This window comes from Solanum pennellii, chromosome 2 (assembly GCF_001406875.1).
Source record: "Solanum pennellii chromosome 2, SPENNV200".
In the NCBI taxonomy this organism is placed as follows: Eukaryota; Viridiplantae; Streptophyta; class Magnoliopsida; order Solanales; family Solanaceae; genus Solanum; species Solanum pennellii.
In genome coordinates this window covers 34074332-34093515 of record NC_028638.1, presented here as the reverse complement: position 1 = coordinate 34093515, position 19184 = coordinate 34074332, and the positions used below count along the sequence as shown (strand labels likewise).

The 19184-nt window shown below is 32.6% G+C and overlaps 2 protein-coding genes across 2 annotated transcripts; one reads left to right on the top strand and one right to left on the bottom strand.

The window, feature by feature from the left end:
• The first annotated feature begins 10111 nt into the window (after nt 1–10111).
• Nucleotides 10112–15293, top strand: LOC107010258 (WAT1-related protein At3g02690, chloroplastic). The gene is made up of 7 exons (XM_015209504.2): nt 10112–10816; nt 11200–11247; nt 11806–11928; nt 13746–13895; nt 14228–14399; nt 14488–14548; nt 14766–15293. Exons 1-7 carry the CDS (start codon nt 10211–10213, stop codon nt 14866–14868), a joined length of 1263 nt encoding a protein of 420 aa, XP_015064990.1. The 5' UTR covers nt 10112–10210; the 3' UTR covers nt 14869–15293.
• Nucleotides 15287–17416, bottom strand: LOC107010253 (uncharacterized protein At1g65710-like). Its single transcript, XM_015209498.2, has 2 exons — nt 16483–17416; nt 15287–16390 (listed from the first exon to the last, which is right to left on the bottom strand). Exons 1-2 carry the CDS (start codon nt 17248–17250, stop codon nt 15434–15436), a joined length of 1725 nt encoding a protein of 574 aa, XP_015064984.1. The 5' UTR covers nt 17251–17416; the 3' UTR covers nt 15287–15433.
• Nucleotides 17417–19184: the final 1768 nt, after the last annotated feature.

The window sequence follows — 19184 nt, the reverse complement described above, 5'->3', positions numbered from 1 at the left end:
ATGGATGGAGGTTTTTTTTTAACTTTCATATAATATAATTATATGTAATAAATATAATTAATTTTTTTAATCATTTAATAAGTTGATAATGAAAAAATTGGAAAAAAAAGCACAAAAAAAGATAAATAGAATCCTAGGACATTGAGAGACGCCACATTACTCCTTTTTAATTACAATAATAAATATGCTTGAATTTTTTTAATAAATAAACAAATTATTTAATGAAAAGAAATTTCAAAAAAAAAGAAAGAAAAAATGATAAAAAAGGAATGGACAAATTTTGAATAATCCTACCAATTTTTTTTAAAAAAAAAAAACTGCAACTTCATTTTTACATCGTCTAACTTTCTTTTAGTGAAAAACAGGGTGTATCAATACGTATATATGATGTATAAATAGTTGTCTAGTGTATATATATATAATGTACTGATATGGTATATATACGATGTATCAATATTTATGTAGTGTATATACAATGTATAGATATTCTATGTACTGATAGTTATGTAGTGTACATTAATAAATCGTTATTGTATAGTTTATTATTTAATGTATCCTTTTTGTATAAATGGTGTGCATAAACGTGTATAGATATAACATAAATTGTGATTGTGAAGAAGTTTGGACTAGAAAAAAGAAAGGGAAAATGATCACGCAGTCATTTAATGTAATTATCCCTAAATTTTACCTAACATGAGTTCAAAACTAATTACCTCACCAAAAAAGATTTAAGTCAAGTTGAATTGCTTTAGTGGTTAAGTACCTGAAAACTTCATGGACCTGAGCTTTATCCTTCAAACTGCTCTACTTTTGAACTGGATAAAACAAGCCCATCACAAATTGCACCTGCTCCTTGCTGGACTATACAAAAGGGCCATTTGCTGGATTTGGTCTTTAATCTAATTTTATTTTTATTTTTTAAAAAAAAAAATAATCAAGGTAAACAAAATGTGCAAGGTAATAGAAAATGTTTGTATAAAGTTGTGCCGGTAAAATGAGCTTGTATTTTGGTGATCCATTCAACTCGCTTATATTTTAGTGGGTTGGGTGAGTGATTTTTCACTATGGGTTGACACCCAAATTTGATCCATAAAAATATAGTTAAAATACGGGTAAACTATGGATAAAATATGAATTAGTCAAATGGGTTAAACTTCTAACTTGTATTCACTCAAAATTCATGATATTACTAAAAATAGTGTAACTCCTCTTCCTTTTTATGTTATTCCATAGAAATAACTATTCTTCTCTATAATTGAAAAAGTGAAGTCTTTGACCCTCCAAAAATATATAATTCAAATGTACATTTCTTTTGTTAATTATAATTACATTTTATTTATTTAATTATATTTTGAATAATCAATAATAGTGTAAAATAAGCAAATCATGTATTTGTATTGACATTGCTTAAAGTGCATTAAGCATGGTTTAGTTCTAAAAAATAAATATTCATTTAGTTTGAAATTAAAAATATTTTCATCTTGTTATTCCATAAATTTATTTTATATTGAAAAGTTATAGGACTTTTTTTATATATTTATGATACAATAAAACTAAATGAAGCATGTTCAACATTTTTTATCTAAAAAAAAAAACTAAAATATCTTCCCATATTGAATTCTTAAGTGAAGTACTATTTATTCATAAAAATATGGGTAAACTAGTATTTTAATCAATTATTACCCAATCAATTTTTATACATATCAAATATGGGCTGATTGAATTATTACCTATTTTATGTTTACCCATTTTCAACCCGCCCATATTTGACTCAGCCCGCTTATTTGCCACCACTAGTATAGAGGTATAACCTGTACCTTGTTTAACTAAGGGAAAATTACACAACAAGGTTTATATGTGATATGTATTTATGATAAATCACTACAATTTAAGATAATTACAATTAGTAGCTATTTATATGATTTTATAGCAAACATATAATATTCTCTACATTGCCTCTCTCCCCCCATTGTCATCTATATGTCTCTCTCTCACACCGCTCTCTCTCTTTACCTCAAACAACTGCAGCCCAAAAAACTTCTCACGTAATACGACAATTGTATTTTTGTATTATATATCAACTATATTTATATTATTGTATTTTGTGAAAACTTGATACAACGAAGACAATATGCATTATCCTTTTTGTCAAATATATTATGTATCAATGATATTCAATCAAATATAGGTGAGAGATTCGTATTTTGTATTAATTGTATTTATATTTGGTATTAATTATATCCGTGATTCAATGAATACAACATGTATTCATCGTCTCTCTTCCCTATTTCGATTTCGCTTGCCTCTCTCCGCCTTCTCTCGATCTCGCTTACCTCTTTCCCCCCTCTCTCGATTTCAATCGGCTTTCTCCTTCTATATAGCTAAATACAATATTTTTTTATACAATGATATTGATTTTGATACAAATTAATTGTACAAATTATTTTTGTGATAAACCTGATATAACGAATACAATATGTAATTAACCTCTCTCGCCTTTCTCCACACTCTCCCAGTTCTCGCTCGCCTTTTTTCTCGCTCTCCTATTCTCATTGGCATCTCTCCTCCCCAAATATATTTAATTCATAATTTAATAAATTATAATTATAGATCTTTAACTAAACCCAAATTATAATCATTTCTAATATAATTTCTTAAAACTTATGCTTAGGACAAAGTTTTCTAAAAAGTTTGCTAATTGCTAGTATAAAATGGTCTCTTAAAAAGCTACTCTTACAAAATTAGATTATAATTAAAAATATGTTTATCTTATCATTGTCTTAATAAAATAAGCCATAAGAGCATATACATTAGAATCAATTCAAGATTCGTTGAAAAAAAAAGGTCAAAAGTAGCCTTCAACTTTGTTTTACTGGCTGACTATGTCTACTTTTTACAAACTTATCATATGTGTCTTCAAACTAACGATTTCCCCAACTCGATCTCAAATTCCTAATTTTGACCCGAATTGCCCATTTAAACTAAATTATCAGTTAAATCTGACTCGTAACCTATATAATATGGTCTTACATACCAAATACATAAAAAAAAAAAAAGGTAAATAGATTCATCAAATATCATTTCAATTCCTAATGAACAAATAAATTTCAAGCCATTAATGAGTTTTTAAGAAGCAATGTTGGAAGCAAAAACAGAGGAACAAGACATGTCAACGTTATTTTCATGCACAATAATAAGAACAACGTTGCTATTGAAATCATCCAAAAACCTTCTTCCCAAAAATTCACATATATAGATGTGTTCGCTAGTTCTTCAAATTCGCCGCACACGGCGGCGGAAATGACAGTACGAGGCAGTTGAATTCCACCAGAAAATAACAACAACAACAACAACAAGAAAGAAACTAAAAAGATCATGTTGCTGCAATTTCGGACGAAAAATCATCTAATTATACAAATTCAAATCTGTTATTTCAATTGTGAAGAAATGGGTGTGTTGTTTTCGATTTGGGTATTTTGGGAAAGAGGTTAAAATTATTGATTTTTTGAAAATGAAACTCGCTTGTGAAAATTCAAAATTCAAACTCAAGCTTCAAGCTCCATTAATCGCTATGAAGTTTCTATGGTTGGTTCTTTAAGTCTCTGTTGGATTTTAAAAGGTGCGAATGGAAAATGAAGAGTTGTTAATCGCTATGAAGTTTCTATGGTTGGTTCTTCAAGTCTCTGTTGGATTTTAAAAGGTGTGAATGAAAAATGAAGAGTTGCGACTTTTATGAAGAGTTGCGACTTTTATGAAAAGTTACGATTTTTATGAAAAGTTGCGACTTTTATGAAAAATTGTGACTTTTATGAAATATGACGATCTTTCAGAAAGATTGTGACATTTCCAAAGGTTTATGACCTTTCCGGTAAGGCACAATAACAACTCTTTTGCACTACCCTTTGTTTTCTATAAATTGAGGGGTTTCCTCTCATTTTAAAAATAGAATTTATGGATTTCTTCTTCTACTATTAAATCTAGTATTCTAAGTGTACTTTACTGCAGTTGAGTGGCTCGCTGACACCAATGTTTTGGGTATCAATACACTGGTGATTGAGATCATTCTATCCTGGGAGGACATATTCCAAATCAAACCTCGGATACTAGAGGGGAATAATTTCCTTAAGGGGACACTGTGCATTCAGTGGGCTTGATCTTCTTTTTGTTTTTCCAAATTCTGGTATGTGTTACATATTTTAGATTTGTGAATTAATTTTTGTTCTTCTGTTCTTAACTGTTCATTAAACTTTGGTAACTTCGTGTTTCTGCAAAGTTTGTTGGAAACAGTAAAATTCTTTAAACACAGATTAACAACAATTCTTCTTTTAGAAAAATATTTTATAGATTTTTTTTTTCTAAACTGTTTCTGATTCTAGTTCGCTACTAGTTTTAATTTTCTAGTTGTGCAAATGTTCTTAAATTTTGTTGTCTTACAAAATTCTTCAAAGTTTTGTTCTAAATATATTATAAATATATTAGGAATACAAGATGAACAACAATCTTAAGGAAATTATTATACAGTTAGTATTTCTTGATTCTATTGATTTAGAAAATTTGATCATAGAAATAGAAGATAAATGCATTACTTCTCCATAATTTGTTGCTTTGTTTAGCAAGGTCGAATTGAGAATGTACCAGAAAAAATAGGTGGTATTTCAATTAAATATCACACCGAGTAAAATTCTTATTGTCTATCTAAGGAGGAAAATAGTTTCTAAAGGTTATCAATTTTGATATTTATCATGTGTGTATTCAAAAAAAGTTCTACAAATCGTATATCTTTTACATGAATTTTTCTGGCAAATAGTGTTGCCTTTAAAATTTATTGGTTTGCAGAATGAGATATGCATACTTTTGTTTAATAAATAGTATGTTAAAATGCGATAGTTGGAAGACTATTCGAAAAGAAAAATATTTCTATGTGATGGTCGAAGAATATGTGTTATTCTGTTTGGAGAAAGAAAAAAAAAGACTTCTGTAATTTTGTACTCCATGTGAAATGTTAGTGTGTCATGTTTTTGTAGACTAAAAACTTTTGTGATTTTCTACTCTGGATAAATTGGACTATACAATTGGTTCGAAGAATATGAAAACTTCACATAATAAGTCAGTGTTGTACTTTTGATTTTCTATAAACTTCAATGTTATATAGAAATAAATTGTACAATTCTTTTTTTATCCTTATTGTTAGTATTTAGAATAATAAGTGGTATGTCTATTTGTGATAGAGGAAAAATACCAGTGACTTAGAGTTTGTGGTTTTGTGCCTCTATGGAATGAACTTTGACATTGTGTAAACATTGTCAAAGAGAATTGAAGGAATATAATTCTTTTGTAGAATAATATTTCCAAAAGAGGATTCATATTGTCAATGACATTTTGAAAGTCTAGGAAAGTATGTGGAAAAACTATTTTCAAATACTATAAAAATATTTTTAAGATCACATTTAAAATGTGAAGGTTTTTTGCTTATGATTAGACTTGGTATCTAATTTAATTTTGAAGTAAAATATATGAAATTCAATGATACTTTTGTATTATGTTAGACCCACAAAATTCTTGGAGTATATTTGGTATTGTGGTCGTTGAGTTTCTCTATTACTAGTATATAGTGTGACTAGTATGGAACTACCAAATAATATATATTCTTGTTCAAAATAATTGTGTTCTTTTATGAAAAAGTGTCACTTAAAATGTTGTGATTTTTCATGAAAAGATATGTCTATTATAATAAAAGTATTTGCATATACATGAATATTGGTGAATAATCATTTGTTATGTTTTTGTAAAAGAAACATTTGAACTATATTGCCTTTATTGGACCCGATGAAACTTGGTTCATGGGTAGTTCTATAACAATCAAATGGAAAGTTATGGAAAAGTCCTTCTGAAAAGGACATTTGACAAGATGATGACTCTAAACAATGTTTTTATCACACAAAATTGTAAGAAATAGGAACAAAATATTAGTGAGGAAAAAACTACCTCGCGAAGAGCTTTTCAAACTCAATATTTTTATTTGTTCTTTCTTGCTTGAGTCAATGTTTGTGACATTAACACTTGGGGCATGTCAATTACAAAATCTTGTAATGAAAACTGATCAATTTAAAAGTTTTATCTAACTTAGAGTGCAACAAATAAAAATGTCTGACATTTGTGATATGAAGTCAACACCATCTCATAGTGGAAAAAATTATCTCTTTACTTTTATCAGTTGCTTTAAAAAAGACTATATCTATTTGCTGAATGGTAAGAATGGAGCAATAGAAACGTCTAGACAATATAATATTGAAGTTGAAAATCAGTTAGGAAAAGATAGAAGTGATAGAGATGGAGAGTATAAATCTCATTTTGCAGAAATATGTTTGGAAAGTGGAATTATCCATCAAATTGTTGTCATATTCACCTCAATCTAAAGAAAAATCGGACGTTGAAAGAAATGATGGATGCATTAGTTCGGATTTACCACAAAGCTTGTGTAAAGGAACTATCCTTACTGCAAAAGGAAACAAAAAAAGGTTGTTTTTTTAGAAAGAAAGCAATTTTGATTATTCAGGACACAATATATTCCATATGAGAAATGGAAAGGAAGAAAATCCAACTTGAAATATTTCGAAGTGTGAGGGCGTCTAGCCAAAGTTCAAGTTTCTATTTCTAAAAGGATTGAAACAAGACCTAACACTGTGGACTATAAAATTAGACTTGAATAGTCTAGTGAAAGGTCTAAACGACCTTGGAAAGAACAAAAAGATAATGTACTTAATAAAGAGATTCAGGGGCATAGTAAATTTCAAAGGACATATAGTTCCTTCGAATATGATTTTGTAACATTTATTGTGTCTTATGTAGACTAATCCTTTTGAACAGATGGTGTCAATAATAAGATTGGTTCAATTTGAGCAATCTTATTGGAAGTTGGTTGATCTTTCTCCAAGAAATAGACCTTTGGGCTCAAAGTGAATTCTCATAAGGAAAATGAAAGTCTATGAATCTTTTTACAAATATAAAGCAAGATTTTTTGTCAATGATTTTAGGCAAAAATATGGTCTTGATCTTTTCTACACATACTCGCCAGTAACTAGAATTACATTCATTTGGATGTTAATTGTGTTAATGTGGTATATGACCTCCAAATTCATCAAATGGATGAAAAAATAACTCTCTTAAACGTAGAATTCGAGGAAGAAATTTACATGAAACAGCCTGAGGATTTTACGATTTCTGGCAAATAAAAGAAGTGTGTGAACTTGTTAAGTCACATTATGAACTAAAACAAACACCCAAACAATGACATAAGAAATTTGACCAAACCATGTTGGCAAATGGATTTAAGAATGATTTGGTAAACATGTTCACATTAAAATCACAAGGTCATTGTTTGTTTGTACATTGGTGATATGTTGATCATCAATAGAGACACATGACATAAACGTTACTAAATGTATGTTAAAAAGCAAGTTTAGAATGAAATATCTTGGAGTTGCTAATACGATCTTAGGTATAAGAATCCTTAGAACTCCATAATATTTAGCATTTTCATGGTCTCATTGCATTGAAAAGGTACTTGACTAGTTCAAATATTTGAATTCAATATTGTCAAGTCTCCAATAAATGTGAGCTTTACATTTCAAAAGATTGAAAGTGAAAGTGACTCAATTGTATTGTACTAGAGTATTGGGAAGTATGATGTATATCATGAAGTGTGCGCGATCAAATATAGCATTTGCTATTAATGAACTGAGTCGGTTTACAAGTGATCCCAATAGAACTCATTAGATGACAATAAAAAGTGTTTTGGAGTATTTGAGAAATACTTAAAACTATGTCTTCCATTATAACAATATCCAACAGTATTGAAAGGATATAAAGATGCGAATTGGATCACCGGACAAATGAAGTAAAATCCACGAGTGAATATGTATTTACTGTTGATATAGGAGCATTCACTTGGAAATATTTCAAAAGAGACATGTATCGCTAGCTCTACAATGATCTTTTAGCTAGGTGCTCTAGATATAGTCGGTGAATAAGTTGAAAGTCTCCGGAATTTCTTGATAGATATTCTTTTTTGGCCCAAATCATTGGCATTAGTATGCATACACTTTAATAGTCAAGATGCAATAGGTAGGGCATGGAGCATGACGTATAATGGAAAATCTCGTCATATATGACACAGACATGATACCGTTAGAAAACTACTCTATAGTAAAATTAACAAAATTGACTACGAGTCAAAGGATAATGTGTCAGATCCACTTACAAAAAAGGCCTAACTAGAGAGAAAGTTGAAAGATCATCTAAGAGAATGGATTTACGGCTTAAGACAAGTCATCATGGCGGTAACTCTATCTAGAACGGTTCGGCATTGTCAACAAACTCTATTCATTCTCATCATGAAGACAATGCTTTGGGCAAGGATACAACATTAAGGCTTGTTAATAAGTTAATAAAGCTTAATGATTTGCTAAGTTTGGCAGTTGACCAAATAGTGTATCTACGCGATAACACGGTCAGAAATCACCTATGTGAGTTTGAAGTGTAAGCCGCTTCAAAGAAGATGATTGTCAAAAGCCTATCTCTCTATACACTCATGAAACCAGGAGGTGTTCATGGCTGAAACGAGCACAACCGTAAGAACCATAAACGGTAAAGGGTTTAATTGTGTGACATATGATTGTCTAGATATACACCAAAGTTCGAAGGTTCAAAAATATCGCATCTACCGACTGACCGAGTATATCCGACATATGTTCACTACGAAAAGTCCAAGGAGAAACCTACTTATCCAGATGCAATTAGTTCTTGCTTGTAAAGTACACATACTTGTCCGTTTCTTTGTCTTGGAGTCATTCCCCATTCATGCGGGGAATGTTGGGTTTTAAAAGATGTGAATGAAAAATGAAGAGTTGCGACTTTTATGAAGAGTTGCGACTTTTATGAAAGATTGCGAATTTATGAAAAGTTGCGATTTTAATGAAAAGTTGTGACTTTTATGAAAGGTGACAACCTTTCCGAAAGATTGTGACTTTTCCAAAGGTTTGTGACCTTTCCGGTAAGGCACAATAAGAACATTTTCGCACTACCCTTTGTTTTCTATAAATTGAGGGATTTTCTCTCATTTTAAAAATAGAATTTATGGACTTTTTCTTCTACTACTAAATCTAGTATTCTAAGTGTACTTTACTGCCGTTGAGTGGCTCACTCACACCAGCGTTTTGGGTATCAATATACTGGTGATTGAGATCATTCTATCCTGGGAGTACATATTCCAAAACAAACCTCGGATACTAGAGGGGAATAATTTCTTTAAGCGGACATTGTGCATTCAGTGGGCTTGATATTCTTTCTGTTTTTCCAAATTCTGGTATGTGTTACAAATTTTAGACTTGTGAATTAATTTTTGTTCTTCTGTTCTTCACTAGTTCATTAAACTTTGATAACTTCGTGTTTCTGCATAGTTTGTTGGAAACAGTAAGATTCTTTAAACACAGATTAACAACAATTCTTCTTTAAGAAAAATGTTTCATAGATTTTTTTTCTAATCTGTTTCTGATTTTAGTTTCGTTACTAGTTTTAGTTTTCTAGTTGTGAAAATGTTCTTAAATTTTGTATCTTACAAAGTTCTTTAAAGTTTTGTTCTAAGTATGTTAGGAATACAAGATGAACAACAGTCTCAGGCTCCAATTCAACAACTAATGCCTTAGAAGCTTTTAACAATGACTTCGAAGATATTTAGACAACTACAACAGATTCAATTACAAGAGAGAAATTCATTCTTTTTGTTTTGGTGGACAACAAGATTGAGAAATTTTAATACTATAGTAAATTTTGTTCATAATGATGGTGGGTTTTATATCAATCGAATTAAAAAAGAATTTCGTTCTCACTGCATTCTAAATGAATAATTTGGGTTAAAAATAAAAATAAAAATTTGAGATCAATTTGGGGGAAATTATTAGTTTGGAGGGCACTAAAGATAAGTTTGTAGATTCAAGGGTAAGAATAACTTTATTTTTAACGTAAAATTATAATTAATTAATAAAACAAAGTTAGAAAGGCACATTTGTAACCCTCTTTTTGTCAAATCTAATCCCTGAGATTCATGATATTTTATTCCTTTGGTTTTTTGTTCGTTCATTCTGGGGAAACAATAAAACCAGAAAAATTGAATTATAGCAATAAAGTAAAATTAGAGAGAGGAAGAAGAATAATGGCGTGGTCACCATTTTCTTCTTCCTCCACTCCTCTCTGCTCTTCACTCACTAGAAATCCAACAAATTCCCTTTGCAAAACCTCTTCTTTATGCCATCATCACTCGCTAAACCACTCAAGGGGTGAGTTTCTACAATACCCAAATACAATTTCGTTCAAGAATCTTCATTTCCGCACCAAAAAGTTTTCTGCTTGCTCAAAAACTGAATCTGGGGTTGAACAGAACTCACCACCATCATCATCAGAACTTGACTGTGTGGGAACTGGGCTTGACGTGGAGTGTGTAGTGAACCCTTCTGAGGAATTCCCCAAAGACTCTAATTTACGGTTTCAAGATGAAGGGGTGTCATCCATGGAGTTGCTCCAGACGATTTTGGAATGGGGTTTGCTAATTTCGCCTTTCTTCTTCTGGGGTACAGCTATGGTTGCAATGAAGGAGGTTTTGCCAAAGACTGGACCTTTTTTCGTTTCATCATTTAGGTTGATTCCCGCTGGGTTAATGTTGGTCGGTTTTGCTGCTTCAAGGGGTAGAAATTACCCTTCTGGATTCAATGCTTGGCTCTCTATTACACTCTTCGCTATAGTTGATGCTACTTGTTTTCAGGTATCTTTCTTGCACTATCTGATCAATACCCGTTTTAGCTAAGATAGGTGAGTCAGTATTGGACTTGTTTGTGATTGTATCCTAGTTGAATAATTGATTGATTTAGGTGGTTACAGAATACGCTTGACATCAAACACTATGTAAACTCAAAAGCGGTGTACAACGATTAGCACTACAACTGAATCTGATAGAGGGGGAATAGGTAGTTTTAAGAAAATGAGAGTTGCTTTCTCTGTTGGTTTGATTTACTTTTATAGAATCAGACTGTCGGCTCCTGTTTGCTACTTTGTCACCTATGTTTGTTGGCTTAAGCTTCCAGTTAAGTACACAATTCTTTTCATTTGGGCAAACATTCTTTCTCATTAGATTTATATGGTGGACAGGGATTTCTTGCAGAAGGACTTCAGAGGACATCTGCTGGCTTAGGCAGTGTAAGATGAATTTTACTTTGTCATTGCAGTTTGTTGTGTTATGCAGTCTTGAACTTTTTTGCTTGTGAGACTGTAATCAATGTTACGGAGAAGAAACATCATGTCCTAGGAAGTTGGAAGTGATTGTGCTGTGCAAAATGTTACTTGCATTTAGCTCTGTAGCATGTAGATCTGATATTGTATACCTTTGGTACCGTATAGAACTCTGAAGCTCCAGCATTCGACCTTTTAAATGGGGGCTTTTCTTACTGATGAGTTCAATGAATGATATAGGAGATCCACTCCAAATCTGCTTTGAGTTTCCGGGAACATCTATCATCGTGTATATTTTCTTTTTGTAACATCTGATTGATATTTCTAAATTCTATAAATACCTAATTATAGACTCTTAGCTTTAGTGGTATAAGTAACGAAGTAGTTACATGGAGTCTAGTGTGAATGAAGGATCAATTAGCAATTCTATTAAACTAATTGGTGCAGCTAAAAGAAAAGGAAGCAATTGATGATATTTAAATGATTAGGGGACCTAATTTTAACAAGATATTATCGTGATTTCAGGTGATAATTGATTCACAGCCTCTGACGGTGGCTGTGCTTGCAACTTTGTTATTTGGAGAGTCCATAGGTTCTGTCGGAGCTGCAGGTCTTGTGCTCGGGGTGATAGGCCTTTTACTCCTTGAGGTAATATTATCAGGAAATTACCAATTTCTGTACTTATTTTCCTGCGAATGGCTAGGGTTAGCCTTATCCTCCCTCTGGAAACTGGGGATGATAATTAACAGAATACTAATTGACTCATCTTTGGCATGTGTTTGTGCTCTAACTAAGTCAAAAGTAGTGGTGAAGAATATGATACCACAGACAAATTTTAGGTATCAGAAATTTAAAATTTTAAGCTGAGATTTGACCAAATTCATGTCTGTTGGAATTCATGGTAAACAGGAGACTAGGTAGACGAATGAGGTTAAAAATGAAGGGTAGGATGCGAGTATGTGAAAGGCATTTGGTCAGAGAGTAAATTTAACTCATAGGATGTTAAGCCCTTACAAGTGATAGAAAGGAAGAAGTAATCTGATTTCTTTCCCACCAGTCATACCAATCAATCAACACGAGGGACTGTTGAACTTTAAGTGGTGTCCACACTAAGATTTTGCAGATGCTCAATCTTGTTCTGGATATGTTATCATCCAAGACACACAGTGATGGTGCATTGTTGATTGTAGACATCTATACTAGAGTTTGTGTTGTGCTTCGTGCATGTACTGCTGGGAACCATGGAGCTTAGGTATCAGATTTTGAATCCAATCTCCTAGGAATTGAAGGTTCTCAGGCGCACTTAAATGTTACATAAGTCTAACTAGACCAGTGCATTTAGTGATAACAAATCCATAAGTATAGTAAGATCGTGAACTGCTAAATTTAACATTTAGATGAACTTTAAAAAAGTAAAAGAAAAACAATTTACCTTTAGAAGAAGAATTGGAGGAGAAAGCTCTGCTATGTCATTGCCACATAATACAACGAAGTGAAGCAATGCCAACTAGAAGTACTCTTGAGGATAGACATTAATATAGGTTATCAATCAGAAGGAAAAAAAAGGAAAAAGAAAGAGGGTCATTGATTACTCGTGTAGGCCTGTAACAAAGTGAAAAAGAATCACAGAACTCTGTTCTAGAGACTAGATGGGGAGTCAATCTTGAGCAGCAAGTGCATGAAGGCCTCGAGAAGTGGTGACTAAACCAGTGCACCCATTGCTGCTAATGGCGGGTGCCACCTTCACAAAGATATATATTTGCTTAAGAATTAGTGTGTGTGTGTGTGTATATATACATGTATATGTATATATACACATGCATATTTTCAAGTAAAACCTACGAGTGCCTAGGTCCTGTCACATGTTAACATGGGTCCTGTCTCAGTCTCTATATGTATAACTGATATGCTATATGTTCATTTTTATGCATGTTGACATAACTTTTTCAGTGTTCAGTTCATTTTTCATGTGCATACACTTGTGTCACGTAAAATCCATTCTCCCTTAAAAGAGGATGAAGATGATTTTTAATGTGTTTGCAGCAATATTTCCTTTCATTATTTCTGTGTATACTAGCTTTTAACCTGTTGGAAGTAGTACAATCCTTAACTGGAGATTTTTTTCAATTAGTCCGCTAGCCCCACCCAAAACAAAACAAAAAGAAAGGAGAGTATCTTCATATCCAATGTATGAGATTCCTTTGATGGTTATAATCTTGCTCCATCCATTTCATTTTATATGGCGGTGTTTGAGTGGGCACGAGGTTTAAGACAGAAAGAAAGACTTTTGGCTTTTGAGCCATAGTACCAGTAAAGATATTTAAACTGAAGTTTCCAAATGGAGGTGTTATCTTTTTTTTGAACAGACTAAAAAGGGGAGAGTGTCATATAAAATCCAATAGGGGGAGTGTTACCCCGTTGTCATTAACTAATACAGCTTTGAAATAACTGAGTTAATTGGACAGGTACCTGCTCTCTCTTTTGATAATAGCAACTTTTCACTCTGGGGAAGTGGAGAGTGGTGGATGTTTCTTGCAGCACAAAGCATGGCTGTCGGCACAGTAATGGTTCGTTGGGTTTCTAAATACTCGGACCCGGTCATGGCTACTGGATGGGTAGGTCATATTACTTTACTGCTGAGTTGAAATTCAGTTTATCATATATCAGGTTTGAAACAGTGAATAACTAAGAAATAGTGGTTGTGCCGTCAAACCTTAGCTATAAAATTGGTCTACGTTCCCAATTACAGCTGCTTGACTTTATAGATTAAAAACAGAAGTTAGCAATGGGCTTTTTTATGTATTACTTGACTTCTGATACTGAAATCAATGGTAGCATGACTGGAAACTAAGTATGCTTCAAGTTCATGGTTCCACAGAATAGTAGTGCACTATAATTTTGATGTTCAAACTGCAGTGCTAACTTCAGATACCTCCACAATTTACAGCACATGGTTATTGGGGGACTTCCTCTGGTGGCTATCTCAATTCTCAATCATGAACCTGTCATTAGTGGGAATTTGATGGAACTAACAACAAATGACTTGTTGGCATTGCTCTATACCTCAATCTTTGGAAGTGCCATAAGCTATGGTGTATACTTCTACAATGCAACAAGAGGTTAGATTCAGGTCCCCTGATTGTCAACTTTGCATTATGCCTTGCTTTTTTCAGTAACAACCAATATTGACTAGACTAAGCATTGCAGGTAGCCTGACAAAGCTCAGCTCCCTTACCTTTTTAACTCCAATGTTTGCATCGATTTTTGGGTAAGATTCCTATCAAAAGATTAATTCCTGAACAAGATGATGAAAATTATTTTAATCTCAATCAATAATTTGGTCATCACTTGCAACTGCTCCTAAGAAAAAAATATTTAGGACTATTGTTCAAAGCAGAATATATTTGATTTGGTTTCTATCTTCACTTTTTGTTCTCCGCGTTCTTACCTTTTTAATCTACCTAAGTTATTCAACTCCAATACAGGTTCCTATATCTAGATGAGACCTTCACACCTGTGCAACTAATTGGAGCATTTGTCACAGTGGCTGCAATTTACACGGTTAATTACAAACGCGATACAAAATAATATAGCTGTCAATCAACTGATCTCCCCTCCTTGTGTCTGGATAGAGAAGAAAGCTCAGCAGCTTTCTACTCCATTTGCAGAAGAGACATACACTGTATAGAAAATATTTCAAGATAATACTAAGGCCCTACAAGAGTACACACACAGGTAAATATGCAGGCTGGAACTTGCTTGGAGGTGGATTTCTATCCAGCCATGTACCATAAATCTTGAAGCATGAGATTCGAGATGGTGTATTATCACATTAGGTGTAGAGAAACTTTTTCGGATACAATGTTCAGGAATAATAACATTGTAAATGTTAGTTTTGTGTAGAGAATTTTCATGCTACCACAGCATCAGGTTTAACATATGTATCTGTGCCTATTCAATATCTTTGTACCAAGTTTGAAATTTGTATAAATGCAAAACTCCATTATTAGCCACCATATGTCTGTCAGATAACTTAAAAGATTATTTGCAACACAATACTTAAGTAAATGATACTGTAAACACTGAGATGAAAAGGTTGCTAAGTGAGCAACCAAAACAGCGACATATCAATCCTCGAACAAACTGCATATATCTAATAAGTTAAAGCAGCTGCTGCTGCCACAGGTGATATGTGAAGTCCTCTAGGTTCACTGCTGTTGTGAACTATTCCATGTTGCTGGTTGTCTGAATCCCTCTTATTTGCAGTCATTCTACTTTTACCGTCATCCATATCAGGAACATGATCAGATACTGTACACTTTTGAAAGGCTAATGGATTCATATACAGCCTACTGTAAGATTTTGGAGTCCAAGATTCGGTTGAATCAGCTGAATGTGGTTCTTGTGAGGACGAGGAAAACCTACATCGTTGATAACCAACAAAACTATTGCTTTCTGAGGATTCTAGTTCTTCCATAGAGCTACCATCAGTTACCCTTCCAAATGTTGCATACTTCTGTATTCTGGAAGGCTCTATTGAGTCATCACTAAAGGCAACCTCAGACTCTGCATATGGGTTCTTTATTGTTAACCTACTCTGAGGATTGATTGCTAAACAAGCACTGGTATTCTTGTTAAAACGCTCGACTGTGCGGTTGCTTCTTCTGTCTTCAGAGAAAGCACTGGATACATCGGAACTAGTAGTTGAGTTGAAGTCAGCAGCTGCACCAGGTGGAAGTGAAAATGAAGGGTTTCTGCTCTTTTGATGAAAGTTTTGTATGTCCTCAAGCAATAACTCAGTATATGATTGAGTAAGAGTTGACTGAACCCTATGATTAATGTCTATGTCCCGGGATAGCCTCGGTGACCTGCTTCTTCTTATTACCTCGGGCGCTAAGCTCTCGGATCCTGAAGCAACCATATCCACTGCAGCATTCCCTGAAACTGTTCTCAATGCTTTAGCTTCCTGTGCCAGCTGCTGCTGCTTCTTCTTGAATTTGGCATATACATTTGTAAGGCCATAATCTGGAGCTACTTTGCTGATGCTAAGGTTTTCCCCAGTTTTTTTTAAAACAACTTTGCCATTGCTTATATTTTCTGCATTCAGTTTCTGCATTTGAAAGCATACCATATTCATGTCAAATAATCAGTATGAATAGCTAATTAGCATCTCCAGAGTTGCTGGAGACTAGAAAAGCGAACCTGGATATAGAAGGGCATTGTTTCATTGACCACAGGGTTATCAATCTCACTTGAAGAATTTCTTCTGAAAGGAGAATCATCATCTCTTTTCCTGGAATTGCTGCGGCTAAGGTACAAAGGCTGTTGTTGAAAATTCATGTTCTCGGTTGACGCCTTCAAATTCATCTTCCCCGGAGACACTGACCGTGACCGAGCACGAGGAGATGCAACACCCACATTTCTCTTCACTTGAATCCTCTGAACATTAGCTGTAGAAATCAGGTCAGTATTCTTATCCAACACAAGAGATGAAACAGTAGCAGGCACAGACACCATTTTTCCTGGTCCAACATTAGCATCACTAGAAGCCAAATTAGCTTTAATTGGTGATTCAGATCTTCTAACAGGAGATCTACTCACCCTTCTACTATTCTCACTGTCAAAATCCCAACTTTTCTTGGAAAAAGAGTGCTTTCTACTTGTATTAGCTTCAAAAGGTAGAGCTCTGTTGGGAGATGAGCTTCTGCTAAGCCTCCCACATTGTATCAAAATAGTATCCACTTCATCTTTGTTACAACTTGAAGTCCTCCTCGATGGTGCAGAAGATTCATTTGGTTTGTTAGAGCCTTCTTCATGGCTTACCCTGTGTTTGATAACAAAGATTTCTCTTCTCACTACCTGTCCATCTACTTTCTTCTTTTCTACAAGGGTTTCTTGATTTTGTTTCACAAGTGCAAGAGGAGGAGAAGAAACAGAACAAGTGCTCTTCTTGCTCAAACAACTCCCCATTCTCTTTAAAACCCCAAAAAAATAAAGAATGAATGTGTGTTTTCAAGTTGGGAGAAAAAATGGTGTCTTGTAAGGGTTTGAGAGGGAAAAAGGAAGAAGAAAGAAGACAAAAAATGGGTTATGTGAGAGAAGCAGGTAATTCCAATTCAAATTTTTTTTTTGACATAGATATAGGGACATTGCAGAAAATTATGATTGTGAAAATGTCCCACCAAAGATACCAATGTCTACCATGATTATTCTACATACTACTTTCCTTGGACACATCTAAATTAGAAGTAAATTATTTATTTTATTTTTAAATTATTGATTATATTAAAAATATTTATTTATTTAACTAATTAAACTTAAACGTATTTTAAATTTTATAATATGAGTGAAATATGATTACAAATTCTCATCAAATTTAGGAGTGTTTTAATATTTTTTTCCGTTTTTTATTTAGAGTTTTATAGTCCTACAAGAGTTTAAAACCACTTGTTATATGACGTGACATATCGGGGGTATACTAAGTTTATTTAGTCAAACAGAGGGGTGTTTTTAATTCTATAAATAGTTCAGGTACGAAATTAATAGTTTGTGTGTAGTTCAAAGGTGTTTGCAGTACTTCTCTCTTCATTTTAATTTTTAAATATTGATTAGGGCTGCTTATCGGGTGAATCAGATAATTTCGCTTAATGATTTAGCCTATCAATTTTTGAATTTACTAATCTCTAAACCAGCCTATATGATATCAGCTGGTTCGATAACGGATTAACAATTATCAAATAGTGTAACGGTTAACTTTTAGGGGTCGTTTGGTACAAAAATCAATAATGCATGGATTAGTAATGCAGGGAGTAGTAATGCAGGGATTATTTTTGTCAAGTGTTTGGTTCATTGTTTCTTACCTAGTTTTGTGTGTGGTTCAAAACTTTACAAAAAAAATATTTCCAATTATACCCTTGAGTTATTATGGGATTTTCTATTTCATTTAATTGGGTCAATGTAGATAATTGACGGACAATATCTTTTTTTATTGCGTTTTTAACTAGCTAGGAGAATAAAATTTTTCATTGTCATGTTCACTATTTTCTCACTTAAATTATTTGAGAGTAAATAATTGTCATCTTAAGAAATTGGAGTTAATATCTCAAAAGATCACACAACTATAATAATTTATAGAGAAAATTTATTGAACTTCGTTTTTTATCAATAAANTATATATATATATATATATATAGAGAGAGAGAGAGAGAGAGAGAGAGAGATTTATTTATATTTATATTTGACTTATGGATTGTTCTTAAATTCATACATCAACATTAGCGTATTACTTGGATTATAATATTTTATATTAATAACAAGTAGATTAAATAACTCATATTTTAGAAACAAAAAATTATATCTAAATAATAAAATTTGTAAGCTAATTTATTTGAATAAATTTATTAGTATAAAATATAAAATCAAGAAAAATAAATAAAATGATTAAAAGGATTTGAGGGGATATTTTTGTTTTTATCTATATTAATCCCATAATATTAGAGTTAATACCACCAAATGGAAGGTATTAGTTATACACCCTCTAATACCATATATGGTGTATAACTAATCCATGGATTGATTATACATAGACCTAAAATTCTTACCAAACATAGTACTAAATAATATCACACATAATACTTGGACTATTTCTCCTAATACTTCCTACCAACCGATCCTTAGTATCTCTATGTTATCTTCTTTTTTTTTTTTTTTTATGAATGCATCTTTACATAAAAGATGTCTTCTTATCATTATTTAAATGCAGTGAGCAGGGGTAAAATATATAACTACTCTTATCATTATTGTATATAAAATATTAAATGAGGGTAACAGTACAATTATGATAATTATTAATGGATTAACGATTTATTTGATACGCTCACACCAATAAATCGTTAATTTTAATA

What these genes read in the sequence shown, in the direction of transcription:
- LOC107010258 (XM_015209504.2), top strand. Translation starts at nt 10,211, where the DNA reads ATGGCGTGGTCACCATTTTCTTCTTCCTCCACTCCTCTCTGCTCTTCA. An exon ending in TTGATGCTACTTGTTTTCAG is followed by an intron (nt 10,817 to 11,199) that starts GTATCTTTCTTG and finishes TATGGTGGACAG; the next exon opens with GGATTTCTTGCAGAAGGACT. An exon ending in CATCTGCTGGCTTAGGCAGT is followed by an intron (nt 11,248 to 11,805) that starts GTAAGATGAATT and finishes TCGTGATTTCAG; the next exon opens with GTGATAATTGATTCACAGCC.
- LOC107010253 (XM_015209498.2), bottom strand. Translation starts at nt 17,250, where the DNA reads ATGGGGAGTTGTTTGAGCAAGAAGAGCACTTGTTCTGTTTCTTCTCCT. An exon ending in CAATGCCCTTCTATATCCAG is followed by an intron (nt 16,391 to 16,482) that starts GTTCGCTTTTCT and finishes TTTCAAATGCAG; the next exon opens with AAACTGAATGCAGAAAATAT.